Source organism: Chrysochloris asiatica, unplaced genomic scaffold, assembly GCF_000296735.1.
Source record: "Chrysochloris asiatica unplaced genomic scaffold, ChrAsi1.0 scaffold00019, whole genome shotgun sequence".
Classification (NCBI taxonomy): Eukaryota; Metazoa; Chordata; class Mammalia; order Afrosoricida; family Chrysochloridae; genus Chrysochloris; species Chrysochloris asiatica.
Window position 1 is genome coordinate 8426254 of NW_006408537.1, and position 18028 is coordinate 8444281.

The 18028-nt window shown below is 35.8% G+C and overlaps 1 protein-coding gene across 4 annotated transcripts in view; it reads right to left on the bottom strand.

The window, feature by feature from the left end:
- Positions 1–18028, bottom strand: part of DST (dystonin) — a 626281-nt gene that overhangs the window by 30418 nt on the left and 577835 nt on the right. For all 4 annotated transcript variants that reach the window (XM_006835734.1, XM_006835735.1, XM_006835736.1 and 1 more), the window contains 6 exons: positions 15512–15682; positions 13948–14103; positions 13529–13735; positions 10220–10339; positions 3827–3996; positions 2101–2260 (listed from right to left, as the gene is read on the bottom strand). In XM_006835734.1, coding sequence (XP_006835797.1) covers positions 2101–2260; positions 3827–3996; positions 10220–10339; positions 13529–13735; positions 13948–14103; positions 15512–15682 — 984 coding nt within the window. The remainder of the gene's footprint in view (positions 1–2100; positions 2261–3826; positions 3997–10219; positions 10340–13528; positions 13736–13947; positions 14104–15511; positions 15683–18028) is intronic.

The window sequence follows — 18028 nt, forward strand, 5'->3', positions numbered from 1 at the left end:
CTCAAATTATCGGTATGACTGTCAAGTGCATGTTGGCTACACATTTTTAATAACTGGCAAGCATGTTCACAAGACTAACAGATGAAATATGTTCATGGGTATCTTTTGTTCCTATAACATACTTACATCTTTCATAGCATCCTGGGTAGTACCTCAAAATGTCAAATCTTAGAAGTCTGAATACTGAAGTTTAAATCCTTATCTGTCACCTTAGAGAAAAAAGCCTTTTGTTTTTCTTCTGCCTAATTTTAACGAGGAGTCCAGGTGTGGCATTGTAGGATGAACACTGGTCTGCTAACCACAAGGTCGGCAGTACAAACACACAGCTGCTCCTTGGAAACCCTGTACAGTGTAACTAAGAGTTGGAACTGACTAAATGGCACTTAACAACAATTTTGATGAACTTTGATGTGCCCTGTGTTAAGCTGGCTTCTTTGGTCATAGGCATCATCCAAGAAATGAGCACCAGGATTCCTCACTTGTGATCCAAGAGTCTGTATATGAAATTAGTTCTTTCAAATAATCATCCCCTGTATAGAATAAAATCAATTTGTTTTTCTAAAAGAGTAAGATGGCAAAAAGGTGTATATGATGAACAGTTGAATATTACCAAGCTTAGCAGCTTCTTTAATTAATGAATATTATCAAGCATTTCTCATAATTTTGGTTGTTTCTAATCTGATACTTAGGTAATTTACAAACATCAACTCATCACAAACAATATAAATATAAACCTAGTGTGATGAATTCCCTGATTGATATTACTCTGGCAATGTGAAATTAGCTGGGTCTGCAGATACACACATATGCACACACATACACAAACACACAAGATCTAGTATCTAAACGTTCCATTGTAACTAATCCCATAGTTTTGAGTAGACTTTCCAATGTGCTCTGTATCTTAAACTTCTACTTGAGCCTTCCAATTGTATTAGTAATGCTAAATGATTATTTCATCTTGATGACCTTGAATATAAAAAAAGCAATCTGTTGAGTGTCTAGGGTAGTAAATATTTAGACAATGAGCTTACAAAGATGTCATTTATGTGAAAAGCAACATCACACTATTCATTATTCATTGAATAAATGCCAAGGAGAGGGAAAGTTTACATTAATCATGCACCAAAAATTTTTTTGATGTAAGCAAAGTAATTTTATTTTAATTTTTATAGGCCTGATCAATGTTCTTCATCTATTCTTTAATTTTTTGATAATATCTAAATGGAAATAACTCTTTTTTTTATAGAAAGAATGAGAGAACAGGGATTTAAAATGGACAGTAAACATACAAAAGGAGATTTTATATAAGATCAAAATAACACAACCAGGGAAGTATAAAGAAAGCATTTCAAAATAAAAAGAATCTTCAAAACTAAAAAATTCTAGAGAAGAAACACAATGTGAATTCTAGTAGGATACTATAAAATATTTATAGTAATAGATCAAACTATTTTACATTAGCACTGGGCTTCATGCTTTCTTCCAAGGTTGTTTTATTACATCATTTGATCATAGTTTAAGACCTTCCTCTCAGTACCACCTTGGTGTGTTGAACGTTCTGATTTGTATGACAGTTTAACATACATTAACAGGAGACTGGAAGGAATCCAACTTTCTTAAAATAAGTTAATAATCAAATTTGCTGTCTCATAAATTTAGGGGGCAAGATTAAAACAGCTTTTAAAAAAGAAGACCAGCTAATAAAGACCCCCATAGAACATGTCACAAATTCACATAATAGGCTACTGAACAAATTATACAAATTTAAATTATATAGTTATTTAAATAAATAACATGAGACAGTAAACCATTCTTGAAATCTGGTTCAAAGCAGCAGAGAATTACATTACTTTCCAAGTTCTAAAAAAGACTTCAAATATGTTAGTTAAAAGAAAAGTATTTCACGGTTATAACGTTAATTTTCCTTATCACTTTGAAAGCTGTGCTCCTGATTCTGTTCAAACTGAGTATTGTTTCAACATTAAAGATTTATGTAGTATATTTCCTCTTGATTTAAAAATGCTAAGTGGTTACTTTTCCCTCTATATTCAGGAGAACCAAACCACAAATAAAATAAAATGTCCCAGATAACAATACCTTGTGATTATCGATCAGATTCATCACTAAATCAATGTCTCCATGGACAGGCTGATCTTCTGCCAGCTGGGGTTCAACTCTATACAACCAATCAATGAGGGCCTGTAGGGCATCGGTGAATTGCCCAGAAAATAATAAGGCTTCTTCCAATTTGTTTTGTCTGTGACAAAAAAAAAAAAAGGGTAGAAATTAATTGAGAAACCAAAAGCCACCTCTATCTACATAGCTATGCATCTAAAATTCATCTGTGAAGGCTGAACAATGCTCAGGAGGAAAAGCAATATATTGGTGCCCACTGTGATTTCTTTGTTTCTCTTAGACAATAACTAAACTTCTCTTAACAAACTTCTCAAACTTATTGCTTAAATACATGGTATCTGCTCCAGAAAAATGCCCTCATAACCACCTTTAGAAACCTACCAACTACTCCTAGGAAACCCTATACAGGGTCGTTATGAGTTGACAACATTTAATAACAACAAATAAAGTGAAATGGACTTTGTTATACAGCTCTTTGAATTTTAATACATGTACAGATTCCTGTAACCATCAAGGCAATCTAGTCCCATTACCCTAGCCTAAGTCTCCCTCATGCCATCTCCTTCTGGTCTTTTATCACCCCCTTTTCACATCTCTTGCCCCTGACATTCACTGATCTGTTTTCTATCACTGCAGTGTCGTCTATTTGATAATGTCATATAAATGGAATTCAACAAAATGTAACCTTTTGAAAGTCTGGAGAAGTCACAATTAAAAAAAAATAATGTGAAGTTTCCTAGAACTGAACATAGTAATACTTCTAAAAATTGATTCTGACAAAAGTGATGAAAAAAAAAAGATATTATCTGTGAACTCTTCTATGATTATAGTTTCTGGAATACTTAAAAATTGTGAAAGAAGTTGTATGTAGACCTTCTTGGTTGAAGTGTGCTGACAAAGTGGGAGACTGGAAAGGGGTGAAATGAAGTTGGAAGGGAACCAGGGGCCAGGTCAAGAGCTATGTGTCTGCCACATTTAGGGACCTGTACCAGCTTACTCCTTGGAAACCCTATACAGGGTCACTATGAGTCAGAACTGACTTGAGGGCACTTAACAACAACAATTTCATTTCATGCCTACAGGGAACTCCTAAGGAAATCTGAAGCAGAGGAATTACAACATTCAAAGAAGCATTTTAGTAGTTATATAGTCCTGGTGTGGTGCTGTAGGATAAACACTGGACTGCTAATTGAAAGGTGAGTGGTTCAAACCCATCACCTCTCCTCAGAAATCCAGTATAGGATTGTTGAATTGGAATCAACTCGATGGCATTCACCACCACCACCACCACCAATAGTTATGCAGCCAGTGAATTAAAAGGGGACAAAAGTGGAGTTGCGATAACGAGTCACCCACCAAGCAGTTGTTGTAGTCCAGGTAAGAGAAGACAAAAACCTAAAGGATGATCATTTTGAGCGTAATGAGGAGTTAAAAATAAGTAATTATCAGTTCCAACTCAGAGTGACCCTGTATAAGGTTTCCAAGGAGCGGGTGGTGAATTTGAACTGCCAGCTTTGTGATGGAGAGTAAACCCTTCTCAGTGAAGGTGCTGTGTGACTTAAAGATAAACAGAGTTTTTCAGGCCAAGAGGAGGCATTTAAGATTCCTAAAACGTCCCTCCAGAGCACCACTGTAACATACTTGAGTTGTCCATAAAGTAACCAAATTGCCTTAAAGAACATTTTACCTTTCCACTGATTTTCCACAAATCGTATCCCATTTGTCTCTGAGTTCACTCAACATGTCATCCAGTTTTAGGTTGTCATCAGCCAGGGAGGTTTTCTCCTTCAGGGAACGTCCAGTTCTGTTAGTGGTGTCATAGACAGAATGCTTGGCTCCAAGTGATTTCTGAAAGTCCTATATACATAACAAGATAGTGTGCATTACTACTGGGGACTAATAAATGATTACATAAGAAACTAGAAAACAAAGCCATATGTGACATAACACTAGTGAAATAAGTCAACCACATAAGAACAAATATTTTAGGATCTCTCTTCTATAAAAATACAAGAATAGATATGTACATAGAGAGAGGAGAGTGCACATAGGTGGGTACCAGAGAATGGTAGGGGAATCATATTGTAGATATTTGTTGTTTTGGGTGATGGGAAAAGTAGCATAGAATGTAGGTGCAGTAAGCGCAGCTTGACCAAAGCAAACAATGTCACCAAGAAGTACTCAAGATAAAAGGAAGTCTGTACTAAAGAATTTGACGTTTATAATTTAGCTGTACCATCAACTATGACCAAAAATTGAGTGTGGGGTAACATACATATATGTATAGGCATATACAGATACCTGGGTGGGACAGGTGTATACATGTATGTTGTTATTAAGTGCCGTCAAGTTGGTTCTGACCTGTAGCAACCCTGTATAGGATTTTCAAGAAGCATCTGGTGGGTTAGAAGTGCCGACCTTGAGTTAGCAGTCCAGTGCTGATCATATAACACCACATCAGGACTCCATGTACACAGATAGAAGTATCTGTATGCACATCTAGTATAGATGTGCATACACATGCATTCACAGAAGAGACCATTACAGATTATTTCTTAGATATAACCAAACACCTTTCAAGATTTGTTTCCTACGTTTGAAGACTTAGGACCTTAGTTTCATGGGACAACTCAGTCAGCTGACATAATATAGTTCACAATGTTCATGTTCTGCATCCTAATGAAGTGAGGAGCATCTGGGAATCCCAAAAGCCCGTAAGTAGTCATCTAAGATACAGCTATTGGTCTGTACTCATCAGGAGCAAAAATGTAAGAAGGAAATCAAAGTCTCAGAGAAGGAACTAGTCTACAAGGTTAATACTCTACAGAAGTCAGTACTTCATCCACCCCGTGACCTGAAGAGCTGGATGGCACACTACTACTCCTACTCCTACTAATTGCTCTGATCAGGGTCACAAAAGATGGACCCTTTGCAAAAGGGCATAGAAATGTACAACAGAACCCAAAATCCTAAAAAGCTCAGGCTTACTGGACAGGGTTAAGCCCAGATAACTTCCCAATACTATAGTCCTAAAATGCTCTTTAAACCTTGAACTGAAACAATCCCCTGAGATTACCTTTTAACAAAAAAATAGAGTGGCACACAAAAAAAGCATATTACCCATAAGCATGGTGCTCTAACAAATAAATTAAAAAATCTATAGGAGATCTAAAGGTAAAAATTTACTCTACGGCCAAGAAGAGACAATAAAGGGGCTAGGAAATTAAGAGTACTGTAAACTAAACAACCAGAATGTACTTAGAGAGACAAATTGTGAAAAATGTAACTAATGTCACTGAACAATTTGTAAAGAAATGTCATATGGGAACCTAATTTATTGTGTAAAATTTTCACCACAAACATGTTCTGTTTTCTTTTTTAACAGACAATTCTATAAAGTGGATTGCAAACACTGGAAGATAATCAAATAATCTAATTAGATAATGTAGCACCATACTCTACCTAGTAACACATTAGGATAGAAAAGAAAATCTTCAAATAGTGATGATAAAATGGAATTGCTATTAAGCTATTGAGATACCCAAGAGTCTAAAGGGAAAACCTGGTTAATATGCTGTCAGTAACTCTGTATCCAATGCGCACACAAACTGAGTCAATAATGTAAAAATGTACTATAGGGTTGGGTTGAGCAGATTTAGTCACATATTTGGATATCCACGATGTTAAATGCTTTTTGTATCCTTAAGCCAGGATTCAGGCAAGCAAGAACTACCTTTCTAGAGTCATCTGCTGAGACAAATTGCTCATTCTATTCACATCAACTGGGGAACCAACACCTCTCCTCTCCTCTCTGCTTTTGTAAAGCCTACCAAAGTCTCAAAAGAGCTACAGATTATTTATTCAATTATCAAATAGCTATACTGATACTGTAAATATAATTTGCTGCTTTTTACATTGGTATTTAACCATTTGCTGTGTTGGGAGGTGGGGGAAGGAGAATGAATCATATTCACTCTTCACAATTTAATTTTAAGTTTTCATAGAGCAGAGACATAGTTCCTTGTAGGCCTTTTGCATAGCAGCTAATTATTTATTGTGGTCCTTCTAGCCAAATGTCTCCAGTTTGTGATATATTGTAAATCCTAGCCTCTGTGCCTGTGATTATGGACCCATTTTGAAATGAGTTGCTAAGGAGAAAAGATTAAGGTGGGGCTACCCCCAACAAGATGGATTGGCCAAGTGGCAGCATCAATGGACTCAAGCGTGGCAATGGTAGTGAGGTTGGCCCAGGATTGGGCAGTGTTTCATTCTGCTGTGCATAGGGTCACTAAGGGTCGGTACTGACTCGATGGCACCTAACAACAACAACAATAAGGAGTAAAGTCTACAGTAGAACTGAGGATTAAGGATGTTCCCATCTTAGTAGAGGGTGTGACTCAAGTCACCACCCTTAGTTTCCTTTGGGAGCATGATGATCTGACTCCAATTTATAGGGCTGCTTTGCAAAAAACTTGCTCTCTTGCCCTGGATCTTGCTCATTATATCTGACCTCCAACTCATGGAACTTTCAGCCCTTACCTGTCCTGATTCACCAGGTCCTGTAACTTCCTTTTTTGATAGCCTGTCATCTGACCTGCCAAACTGCGTTCCTACATAGGTGAGAAGATTCCTCCAGACAAAAGGAATCTCTGATTTATGGATTTGGGGCTTTGGCCAGTCTCCACAATTGTGTCAGAGCCATTCTTTGGGCAGTTGTGAGTTTTGTTAGATGCTGCAGAACCCTGGGACTTGAGGAAAGGGAGGAGTAGTGATGGATATCAAGAACTATGGAGAGGGATAATATGTCAGAAAAGTTATATAGTTGGGATATCTTTAGCCTCCAACTCATAGGGACCAGCCTTATGCTGATCTTGCTAAACTATATCTATACACCTTCATTATCATCTTTTACTTATTAGTTGTTTATACGTATGTAAAAGAAAGCTTAGAAAAAATGAGACAACTGCTATTATATATGAAGGGGCTTTAAAAAGTTTGTGAAAAATGGGAATTTAAAAGTAATGAAGTTTTCCATGAACTTTTTGAAGTCCCCTCATATACAACCTCAGGGATGAGAATGAAAAAACAAAGATCAACTTAATGAGTAGCTTGCAATCTTACAAAATGAGATCAAGGAAACATTAATTAATACAGTGGTCTTCAGTCCAGGTAGTACATTAGAATAACTTCAGGAACTTGTGAAAAATAAAATGGGAAGAAGTAAAAGTATCTCTATTAGCACATGACATGATTTTGTTATAGAAAACCTTAAGCAGCATACTAAAAAAGGATTTGAACTGATTAATAAATGATTTCAGAAAGACTTATGTACATACTGGAAACTATAAATATTACTCAAGAGAAATTAAAAAGGATCTAAATATATGTGAAAACATTCACTATCTCCATGGATTAAATGATGTTATATTGTTATGAGATCTACTGATTCAATGGGATCCCTATCAAATGCCAAGAGGCTTTTTTTTTTTTTTTTTGGCAGAAAATGACGAGTCAGTATTAAAATTCACATAAAAATTCAAGGCATAAAAAATATCCAAAACAATTTTGAAATAGAACACAGTTAGAGAATTCACACTTCATGATTTTAAGCTTGACTGCAGAGTTATAATATGAAAACTATGTAAGGAGTGATACATATGGATCAGAGAAATAGAAATGAGATGACGCTGATGTTCTGAAAGGGTGCTAAGGCAATTCAGTAGGGAAAGGATAGTATTTTTCCGTATGGTGCTAGCAGAACTGAATTTGCACATGCAAAAGAATGAAGTCATATCTTAAACAAAATTTACATAAAATGCAACAGTGACCCAAACATAAGAATTAAAACTATAAAATTATTTTAAGAATGTACAGAAGTCAGTCTTTGTGATCCTGGATTAGGCAACGGTTTCTTAGATAATGACACTAAAGCACAAGCAACCAAAAATTATGAATTAGATCCAGGTGCTTCTGCTGTTTGGTAGCCATAGTACTTCAGTTTTCTCATCAGCAGACCCTTAGCTAACCCTCAGAACACCTTTGTGAAATAACATGAGTATTTCACAAAGTTGTTCTAAGGATGAAAAGAGAAAAAGCATAATGTGAAAGTTTTTTTAGCTGTAAAATGCCATGCAATGTGCTGTTTTCCAAAAAAAACCTCAAGGCTACAATTACCTAATAACTTTTCATTTCCTTTAAAAGGTACACATTTCACATGTTTTGATATGACTAAGTATTTATTTTGTTCTGCAATAGAAGCCAACCACATCTGGGAAGTTTTTAGTAAATAAATATCACCACGTTTCACACTGTGTCTGATGCTTGTCATGCATAATTAATATTTTTTTTTCATGTTATTCCAAACAGAATGCTAGCATTTAGATCATGGTACTGACACTAACTTTCTTCACACAGCAAATATATAATTTTACTAATTACAGGATAGATTAGTTTTTTTAATGACAAAAATAACCCAAATGATAAAAAAGAAAGCCAAAATTCACAGAAAAAATAGAAAATCTAACTGGGTTCTTTCCATATTCTAATTTCTAAGACTCTTACATTTTAATTTGCAGTAAACTTCCATAGGAGTACACGAACCAACATCTATGTTTAAGTTCAAATAAGGCACTCTAGTCTCAGATAAAGCATCTCATTTTTTCATCTGAGAGGAAGGAGGGCAGAGTTCCTGGTCACTGTGCTGCCAATACTAACTGTGACAGCTTGCTGTAAAAGGGTGCCAGCAGAAATAAGGCACTGTCTATGCAAAGAAGGGGTGTTCAATATGCTTCCTTCTTCCTTCTATCACTCTCTGAAATCAGTCCCACAAATGGAACTAACCAATCTGTAGAAAGGTATGCAACCATTAGAATTTTCAGGTGATGGGACACATCACCTTTCTCCAGTTTTATCCAGTCTTTTAATCGATCACATTATAGGTTGTTGTTGTTGTTAGGTGTCATCGAGTTGGTGCTGATTCATAGTAACCCTATGCACAACAGAATGAAACACTGCCTGATCCTGGGCCAACCTCACAATTGTTGCCATGCTTGAGCGCACTGATGCTGCCACTTCTCCAATCCATCTCGCTGGGGCCCTTCCTCTTTTTCTCTGACCCTCCACCTTACCAAAAATGATAACCCTCTCCAACGACCAGTCCCTCCTGACAATTTGTCCAAAGTATGAGAGATGAAGTTTGGCCATCCTGGCCTCCAAGGAGCACTCTGGCTACACTTCTTCCAACACATTATAGATAGATGATTAAAACTGTAAAAAAAAATTTTGTAGGAACCACCCTCCTTTAACTCATCTTCTCAAACTAACAGTTGGTGATTGCTTTACACACAGAATGATAGAGATAAATTATAAAGAGCAAGGGTAAAGGGAGAAAATTTAAAAATGCTCTTTAAATACCATGTGAAGAGAATATAAAAGGTAAGAAATATTTTTGAAATGCTGCTATATGATAAAGCCACTGATTACGAGTCTTTGTGGGGAGTCCTGGGTGAGATTTCATACATACACTTATACGACAGAGTAACAAATTAGGTAGGGAAACCCATTATTCCACATCACTGTGTAAGAGACCATATATGATAAAATCTGTATGTACTTTTTACTTCAGAATTATTTTGAGGGTGGCATTTAGTTTGCAAAATAAATTTGAATAACTTTGTCAAGAAAAAATGGAAAAATATCAGTTTCAAACCACTACAAATCCTTTATATGTTTTAGATTGTTTACAATGTCCTGCTTTCATATTTGTATATTTTCTTGTAATAATTAATCCTGGCATCTTCAATTCAATATTTATTCAGAGAATAAAGGCATTGTTGATCTTGACCAATATGAAGTAGAGCTAGATTTTAAATCTTAATACAAGTTGAGATTAGACAGCCTTTTCCTACAGTGATAAATAAATACAAGGTCACCTAAGACTTAGAAAGGTATCTTGAGATTCAAGGGGACTTCAAAAGATCAAGGAAAAATGGAACTAAAATATAATGGAATTGTTCCATGAACTTTTTGAAGCCTCCTCATATATAATGTGACAGTTTCTGTTTCATAACTATCGACCTACCTTATGCTGTGTAAGTTGTGTTTTTATTTTATCTGGATCATTGGCAATTTCCAGTTCAGAATCCAAAGACTTTTCTGACTCTTCCAGCCACTCCATAAGTTTACTCCATGCTTCATGGAACTGTAAAAAAAATTCACATCTTTGTTCAAAAGATTTTCAAACATACTATATACTATATATGAAATCTAGCATATGAAATTAACTATAATGTAAATATTGAAAATCACTAATTCAGAATTTCTCCTGAGGTTAAATCTGTAATGCTTTCACTGGCAGATTACAAACTACCTTCATAACACCTCCTATGTATGGTTGTGCTCCACGGTCACTCTGTCATTCTAACACATCAGCCAGAATACAAATAGACAGGAATCTAGAAATAGATAAGGAGTACTAGAGAGACTGTCGGTGCCTTTCTTTTGCTTAGTAATTAATGTAAATCCAGAGAGCTTTTTCTTCCCACTATTTCCTCTTGGCAGATTGGGGTTTATTTCTAAGTAGGGAGCTCTGGTAGCGTAGTGGTTACAAATCGGGCTGCAAACCTTAAGGTCAGCAGTTCGAAACTATCAGCTGCTCAGCGGGAGAAAGATGAGGCTTTCTACTCCTGTAAGGATTTACACCCTCGGAAACCCTATACAGGGTCGCTATGGGTCGGAACCGACTCGAAGGCACTTAACAACAACAACAACAGGGTGTTTAATACCCATCTTAAGAAAGAAAAACAGTAAGGATGAGAGCAGAATGCAGTTTGTAAACTGGCTTTAAAAAGTAGCAAGAACAAAAAGAGGCCACTATGTCATACAAAGGCCTATGCCTTACATACTCATTTTATATGTAAGAACACCTCACAATACTTGAGTTGCAACAAAACATAATTACCCACTGGTATCTTGTCAATCTCCGGTGAGGTATATATCTATCTATATATATTTATATTTTTGTTATTGTTGTTGTTAAGAGCTATTGAGTCAGCTGTGACTCATAGTAACCTTGTATACAGTTTCCAAGGCTGTAAATCTTTGTGGGAACAGAAATCCTCATCCTTCTGTCTGGTGGGTTCACAACGCCAATCCTGTGGCTAGCAGTCTAGTGCTTATCCTCTAGAGTCGTCACACTCCCTACATGTGTATGTAATTTCAGCCCCAGTCCCTTTTCGTTTATCATAAAGAACTGTGGTTGTTCAGTGCCTTCAAGGTGATTCCAACTCACAGTGATCCTGTACAGGGTTTTAGAGGAGTGCTTGGTAGATTTGAACTACTGATCTTCTGTTAGCAGAGCCACACCAGAACTTCCATAAAGAACTAGTTGGTACTATTTCTAGATACCAAATTGTGAAATTAATTATTTCTCATAATAAATTTAAGTAAATATATACATAACAAAAACTAATCAAAATTAAATATATTCTACAACACAGCACATGAATAATGAAATACCAAAAACATTTAACAGTAAGAGGAGAGAATCACAAAGCATCAAGGGCCCATCACAGATGATCCCTTGCACATCTCTCCCACAACTCTAACCAGTTTCAACACAAGAAAATGGAGGCCGTAATATATATGTAAATTTTCAAAGTCAAAGAACTATGAGCTAAAACCCATTCTAGTACAATAATAAGAACAAAATTAAAGAAGCAGCTAGTAAAGGTATTAGGCAGTTTGACTAAACATGTTAGACCAGACAGCAAGTCTAGTGTTTTCGATGGACATGTTCTAAGGCTAGTCCTACTTTCAAAATATATTTTCAAGAGTCAGAGAGATAAGATTATATATACATTTGCACTGCAAAGATTAGAGAATAGTTGTAATTTTAGCTAAACTAAATGAGAAAATAAAATTGGATTAAAATGGAGAAATGAGGAAGAAGGTGAGCAACTGACTACTGGTATCCACTTGGACTTTTAGAAATTAAATGCTTATCCTACAGATGGCACCATGTCACATGGAGAACAATGTCAGGCTCCGAATTCATTCATTACAAACCAACTCTGTTCTAGTGACTCACTTACAACACTGAAGCTACTACACACCCAATTCACAGAAAGACACGTGGCATGCAATTCTATAACAATATGAGGAGGCTTCAAAAAGTTTATGGAAAAATTGAACTAAGAAGAACGGGAATTTGTCTTCAAACTTTTTGAAGCACCCTCATACAATTTGTCAGTTCTAAAATCTTTTTAAAATTTACATTCATAATTTTAAAGACGGAAACACTTGGCTACAATGGCATCTTTTGCAGTATCCAACTAGATGTCCCCCAAACAACTGGAAATAGCATCAGTGTTAGAAAATGCAACTGAGGGGGCAACAGATTCAGCATCAATATTATGCCATTCTAGTGACAATGTAAGCTATGTACCAAGCAAGGTAGGCACATCATGCCTATATTACATCCCGGGAACACAGAGAAACATAACTTTATCTCTTGTGTTTAGTCTAGAACAGCAATGTTAATAACAGGTGAAGGAAGCAAAGAGAGTTCCTTGTGAGAGTCTCTAAATTTACTCAGAACAAAAAAACCATCCCTCTGGGGGAAAAAAAAAAAAAAATCACCAAACCCAGACAAATAAATAAATAAAAAGCCAGCCACAACAAAAGATTCAAACAGTTAATTTTGAGATTGAGTAGAGCTCTACGAGAATGCAGGGAAGACATAAAGGCTTTGTCAGAAAGGACTATCAATCAACTCTAACAAAGACTAGGCCTTTTCAGAAAGTTTCTATCTGGAAGAATAAGTGGCTAGCTCTCATTTGACAGTTTCTGAAGACAGTTTAGCTAAGGAATTAAGCATAAAATAGCAATACAATAAACTATAACACCTCACTCTGAGAAAGAGATTAGAGGCTGAGAAACAGAATTAAAAAAAAAGCAAATCCTATGTCTCTTTTCGGACCTTAATAGCCATCTATGAAGTCAAGCTACAGTCTTCAAAATTAGTCCCCTAACTCTAAAGCTTCAGGTTAAAAAGTTAAGATGTCAGCATTCAAAGTTAGGCCATGGTTCTTTTAGGAAATAACATCTTGGCTCCAGGCCACGATTTGTTACCCCTAAGTAGCATAGTGGTTACGAATCGGGCTGCGAACCTTAAGGTCAGCGGTTCAAAACTACCAGCCGCTCCACGGGAGAAAGAGGAGGCTTTCTACTCCCATAAAGATTTACACCCTCGGAAACCCTGTACAGGGTCGCTATGGGTCGGAACCGACCCAACGGCACTTAACAACAACAACAACAATTTAGGCAGCAAGAAAGTGCTTTAATGCCATTGATATTTCAACAGCTAGAACTGACTTATTGTCAGGTTTACCTGCTTGGCCCTCTTTCTTGCATCATCCAAAGATCTTCCTCTTTCCACTAATCGTTGTACCACTTTTTCCCATCGACTCTGTACACTGATAAGCAGGTTCTTTATTAGGACAACATCTTGCTTCTGACTAAAATATTTCAGATGGGTTCCAGTTTTGTCCAGCTCTATTATCTGCTCACGGTGAGAATTTACTTCATTGGCAAAGACCTGCCCCAAGGGGTGGGAAAAAAAGGGGGTTGGGGGAGAAACATAAACAAGTGAAAAATTGATCTATCTCATAAATGCCTCTAATGTCATAAGCTGAAATTATTTTAAAGGATAAAACAAAGTTTTCCAACCTGAAAGTCCACGTTTTTGACTTAAAACATCTGGTGTCAAAAAGGCCTGAAAGAACCTTATCCACTCTAGTCACTACATACCTTGTGCTCATCGATTTGAAACAAGACGGTGTCCAAGATAAGACTTGGCCGAGAAGCTATGTTTAGCGTCTGCTCAGCCTGAGTAAGCCAGTTGATGAAGTCTTGGAGAGAATTGTGAAACTCCATTGCTAAATTGAGGGCCTCTTCCAGTTTAGTCTGCAAAGACAGATTATTTAGTATTTGATGATATTTAAGAGGTTTGTTATGTTTTCAGTTTAACCACTCTCTAGCAGATTTCCTTCTCAACCCACTTTATTTATGTGTAATCTACATTAACTAAACAGTTTATGAATATAATGGGCCTTCAATGAAATACTGGCAAAATAAATCCATTTGAACATAGGGAAAAACATCTCACTGTAGCTATTAACATTCTAACATAAACTACAATCACATGTTTTGGCAATTAGCCACAGAATCCAGTTTCTAAGCAGAATCAGTACAAAAATAAAACTTCACACTTTCATAAATTTAGGGGTCAAAATAGTAAGATATATAATTGCCCTAAACTCAAAACAGAAGCCACTCCTAGAAGTCTCCTTTCAGCCAAGTAATTGATTGGCTTATAAAATAAACAGCACCAGCAATGAAAAACTGTACTCCTTTGAACAATCAATCATATGAGACCAAGTGGTCAATATTTACTCAAAGGCAAAAAGGGACAGGGAAGAAAAACAAATGAAAATAGAATAAACGGAATGGAAAGAATAGAATACTGACACATTGCAAAAATTATAACCAATGTCATAGAACAATTTGTATACAAAAATTGCTAAATGGGAACCTAACTTGCTGGGTAAACTTTCACTTAAAACAGTAACTATTTTTTAACAGTATGCAACAGTCATTATGCTTTATCAGTTAGACGGTATTAGTTGTAGTATTCATAAACTGTCTTGCTTCTTATAGCATTAAGGTTTCTTAGATGGTTGTTTGTATGGTTTTAAAGAATGTGGCAAAAAGAAAAACCATTCATAATGTAACATATATTTTAGCTCTTTATAGATTTTTGTGGCAAGGGTTTACAAAATATATAATCACACCACCTTCTTGGTCTCCCTCTTTCCCTCCATATATATTCAGCTTTTAGCTAATTATGTGTGGTTAGAATAAGTTAATAATGCAAAAGTTGATGATTCCTATTATTTAAGGATATACTGCATTTCTACTTGATCTATAATATATCTTTATCATAATTCTGAAGAAATTCTTTTAATTCTATTCTTCTATATTAAGACAGAAGTGCTGGCATGGTACTGTAGGATAAGCACTTGACTACAAGGTCAGTTTAAACTGCAAGGTTGGTGGTTCAAACTCACCAGCTGCTCATTAGAAACCCTATACAGGGTCACTATGAGTCAAAACTGACTCAATGGCACTTAACAGTATTAAAACAGACTACCATTTTCAACTGACCCCATGAACCCTCTGAATGTATGCAAAGAAGACTTAAACACGAATTGTTAGAAGTTCTACTTCTGTTAGTTCTACTCAGAAATAATGCAAAACGCATGACATGAAACAACTAATACATTATTTCTATTGTACTAATCAAAGGACATACTTTCCTTTCGTTGAGTTTGGTTTCCACCAATTCCCATTTTTCTTTCAAGTTATTTATGTCTTGGTCAATATTTGTCTCTGCAGATTTGGGGCATCTTGCAAGCATCTGCTGGCCTTTTTGCATCAGATTCCTATATGTTTCTTCTTTAACATCAAAGGCAGCACAGACTTCCTAAAGTGAGATACTCACAAGTTATATCATTTCTTAAAAGAGTTAAGTAAGATCTGAGAGTCCTATTTTTCCCGGTCATCAAGTACCAAACTCTTTAACATATTTTCATCTCTATCTGGTATACAGAACACTCTGACATATTTGAATGTTTCACTATACTGAAGAAAAAAGAAATCCCAAAGCAACAGTCATACTCTCTCTATGGGGAAGTTTTAGACATGGTGCTAGACTCTCTATCCATACAGGCATGTCAGAGTTGTGAAGTTATTATTTTAAATGCTATCCAGATAGCTTATATCAGTAACTAATCAGCTGTGTGACTTTGGACAAGTAATTCAACTTCCCTGAGCCTCAACTTCCTCCTCTAAAAAGAAGGGCTCTCCAAGTCTCTCCTAGGAAAACGGTAAGTGAATGCTATATATGTACTCTGTTGGTATAATTTAATCCTGCACTGAGAAAATAAGCAATGGACAGAAAGTAAAGCCCCAGTATAGTGCACATTTACGTTATTCACACATTGGAATCATTAAAGTAAAATTCAGGCACTCTGAATATTATTCCTCATTCATAACCTTGTTAAAACTTCTAATTACAATACAGTCCTGGTTTGGCACTATAGAATAAGCAAACACACTGGACTGCAAGATCGATCTGAACCACAAGGAGTCAGAATGGACTCGATGGCACTTAACAATAACAAATGTTTTATTAAAAGTACAGCACTTTAAAAACAAGCCCTTTGCTTTTCAAATCCTTACTGATTAAAAAAGGCTTCAAAAAGTTTCATTCTCTTTTAAAAAAAATTTTCGAAAAACTTCAAATATATTTTCCCAAAATTTCAGGTAAGTACAATTATCTTTCAATTCCATGTTTGCATGAAATTTCTGAAACTCCGTAATATGCTTCTACATTAACATTTTAATACTTAAGCTTTTAATGAATAAGCTTAAGCAGCTATTTGTTCATAACTCACTAAACTTAATATTAATGGGTTGTAAAAGCTATCTACAGGTACCTCCATGATAGTAAAGTCAGTCAGCCTTTATAGAGAAGAAAGAGTGGCATTCCCAAGTATTTATTTAGTCAATGACTTACTCTGTGAAACAAATAGACTCCTTGTGGCAAACCACCATCCACCCACCCACCCTAAAAAAAAACAAAAGCCACTCACATAATAATTTTCTGAAACAATGAATGTATCTCAAATATTTTTAGAATATTCTTTACTGGATTAATAGAACTGATTTTAACTATTCATTGTAGTTTTGAAATAAATATATCATATCTAATGTTTGTTTTATTTATTACAACATCTATAAGATGTTTACTACTTATTTCATCAACAAATTCAAAATTATTTCCAAACAACTGCAGCTGTATTAAGATCTTACAGCAATAATACACATCTACTAGAGACTGCAAATTTTAATACACAGTCGTCCATGATTTTTTGCCAAATTCCTAAACACTTCTACTTTTCTTTACAAATAAACATATAACTGCCAATATTTTAAATACTAACAACAACCAAAAAAACCCATTTTTGATGCAAACTCTCCTAAGTGTAAAAATTAGAGAAACAATTTTCAAACTCTGAGACAGACTAGTTTTTCCTAGAATCATCAGCATTGAATTATAACAGAAAATGAAAAGGAGCTGATGATAAGTCGAAGGAAATCTACATTAATCAGTCCTTATTTATATAGTGTAGTGGTTACAAATTGGGCTGCGAACCACAAGGTCAGCAGTTTGAAATTACCAGCTGCTCCATGGGAGAAAGATGAGGTTTTCTGCTCCCGTAAAGATTAACAGCCTTGGAAACCCTGTGCAGGGTTGTTATGAGTCGGAACCGACTCCACGGAACATAACAACAACAACATTTATATGAAATGAAGTCCTGGTGTGGCACTGTGGGTTAATGCACTGGACTGCAAAGTCAGTTTAAACCACAAAGTCAGCCGCTCCTTGAAAACCCTAAATACGGCCGCCATGGGTCAGAATTGACTTGACAGCACTTAACAACAATTTATATGGAAGAAAGTCAAAGTCTCAAGTTTCATAGATTGTTCCATCTCATTCTAGGAGTTGATAATGCAACATAATTAGGAGGGGAAACAACTCAGGGGCCCAATACTCTACTCTGGACAGTTAAGACAGAAGCCTACCCTTCTCCATTTATAGTATAAGTGAAAATCTGAAGGCAAGGCCCCATCACCATCAAAACAAAGACCTTTCATTTAACAGAATAAGAATTCATTTTCTGGCTTTAGGGTTGTTTTTTATTTTTGTTTTTTCTATTCCAGGTACAATCTACCAATTGCATGTTATATTACTACCTGTCCAATC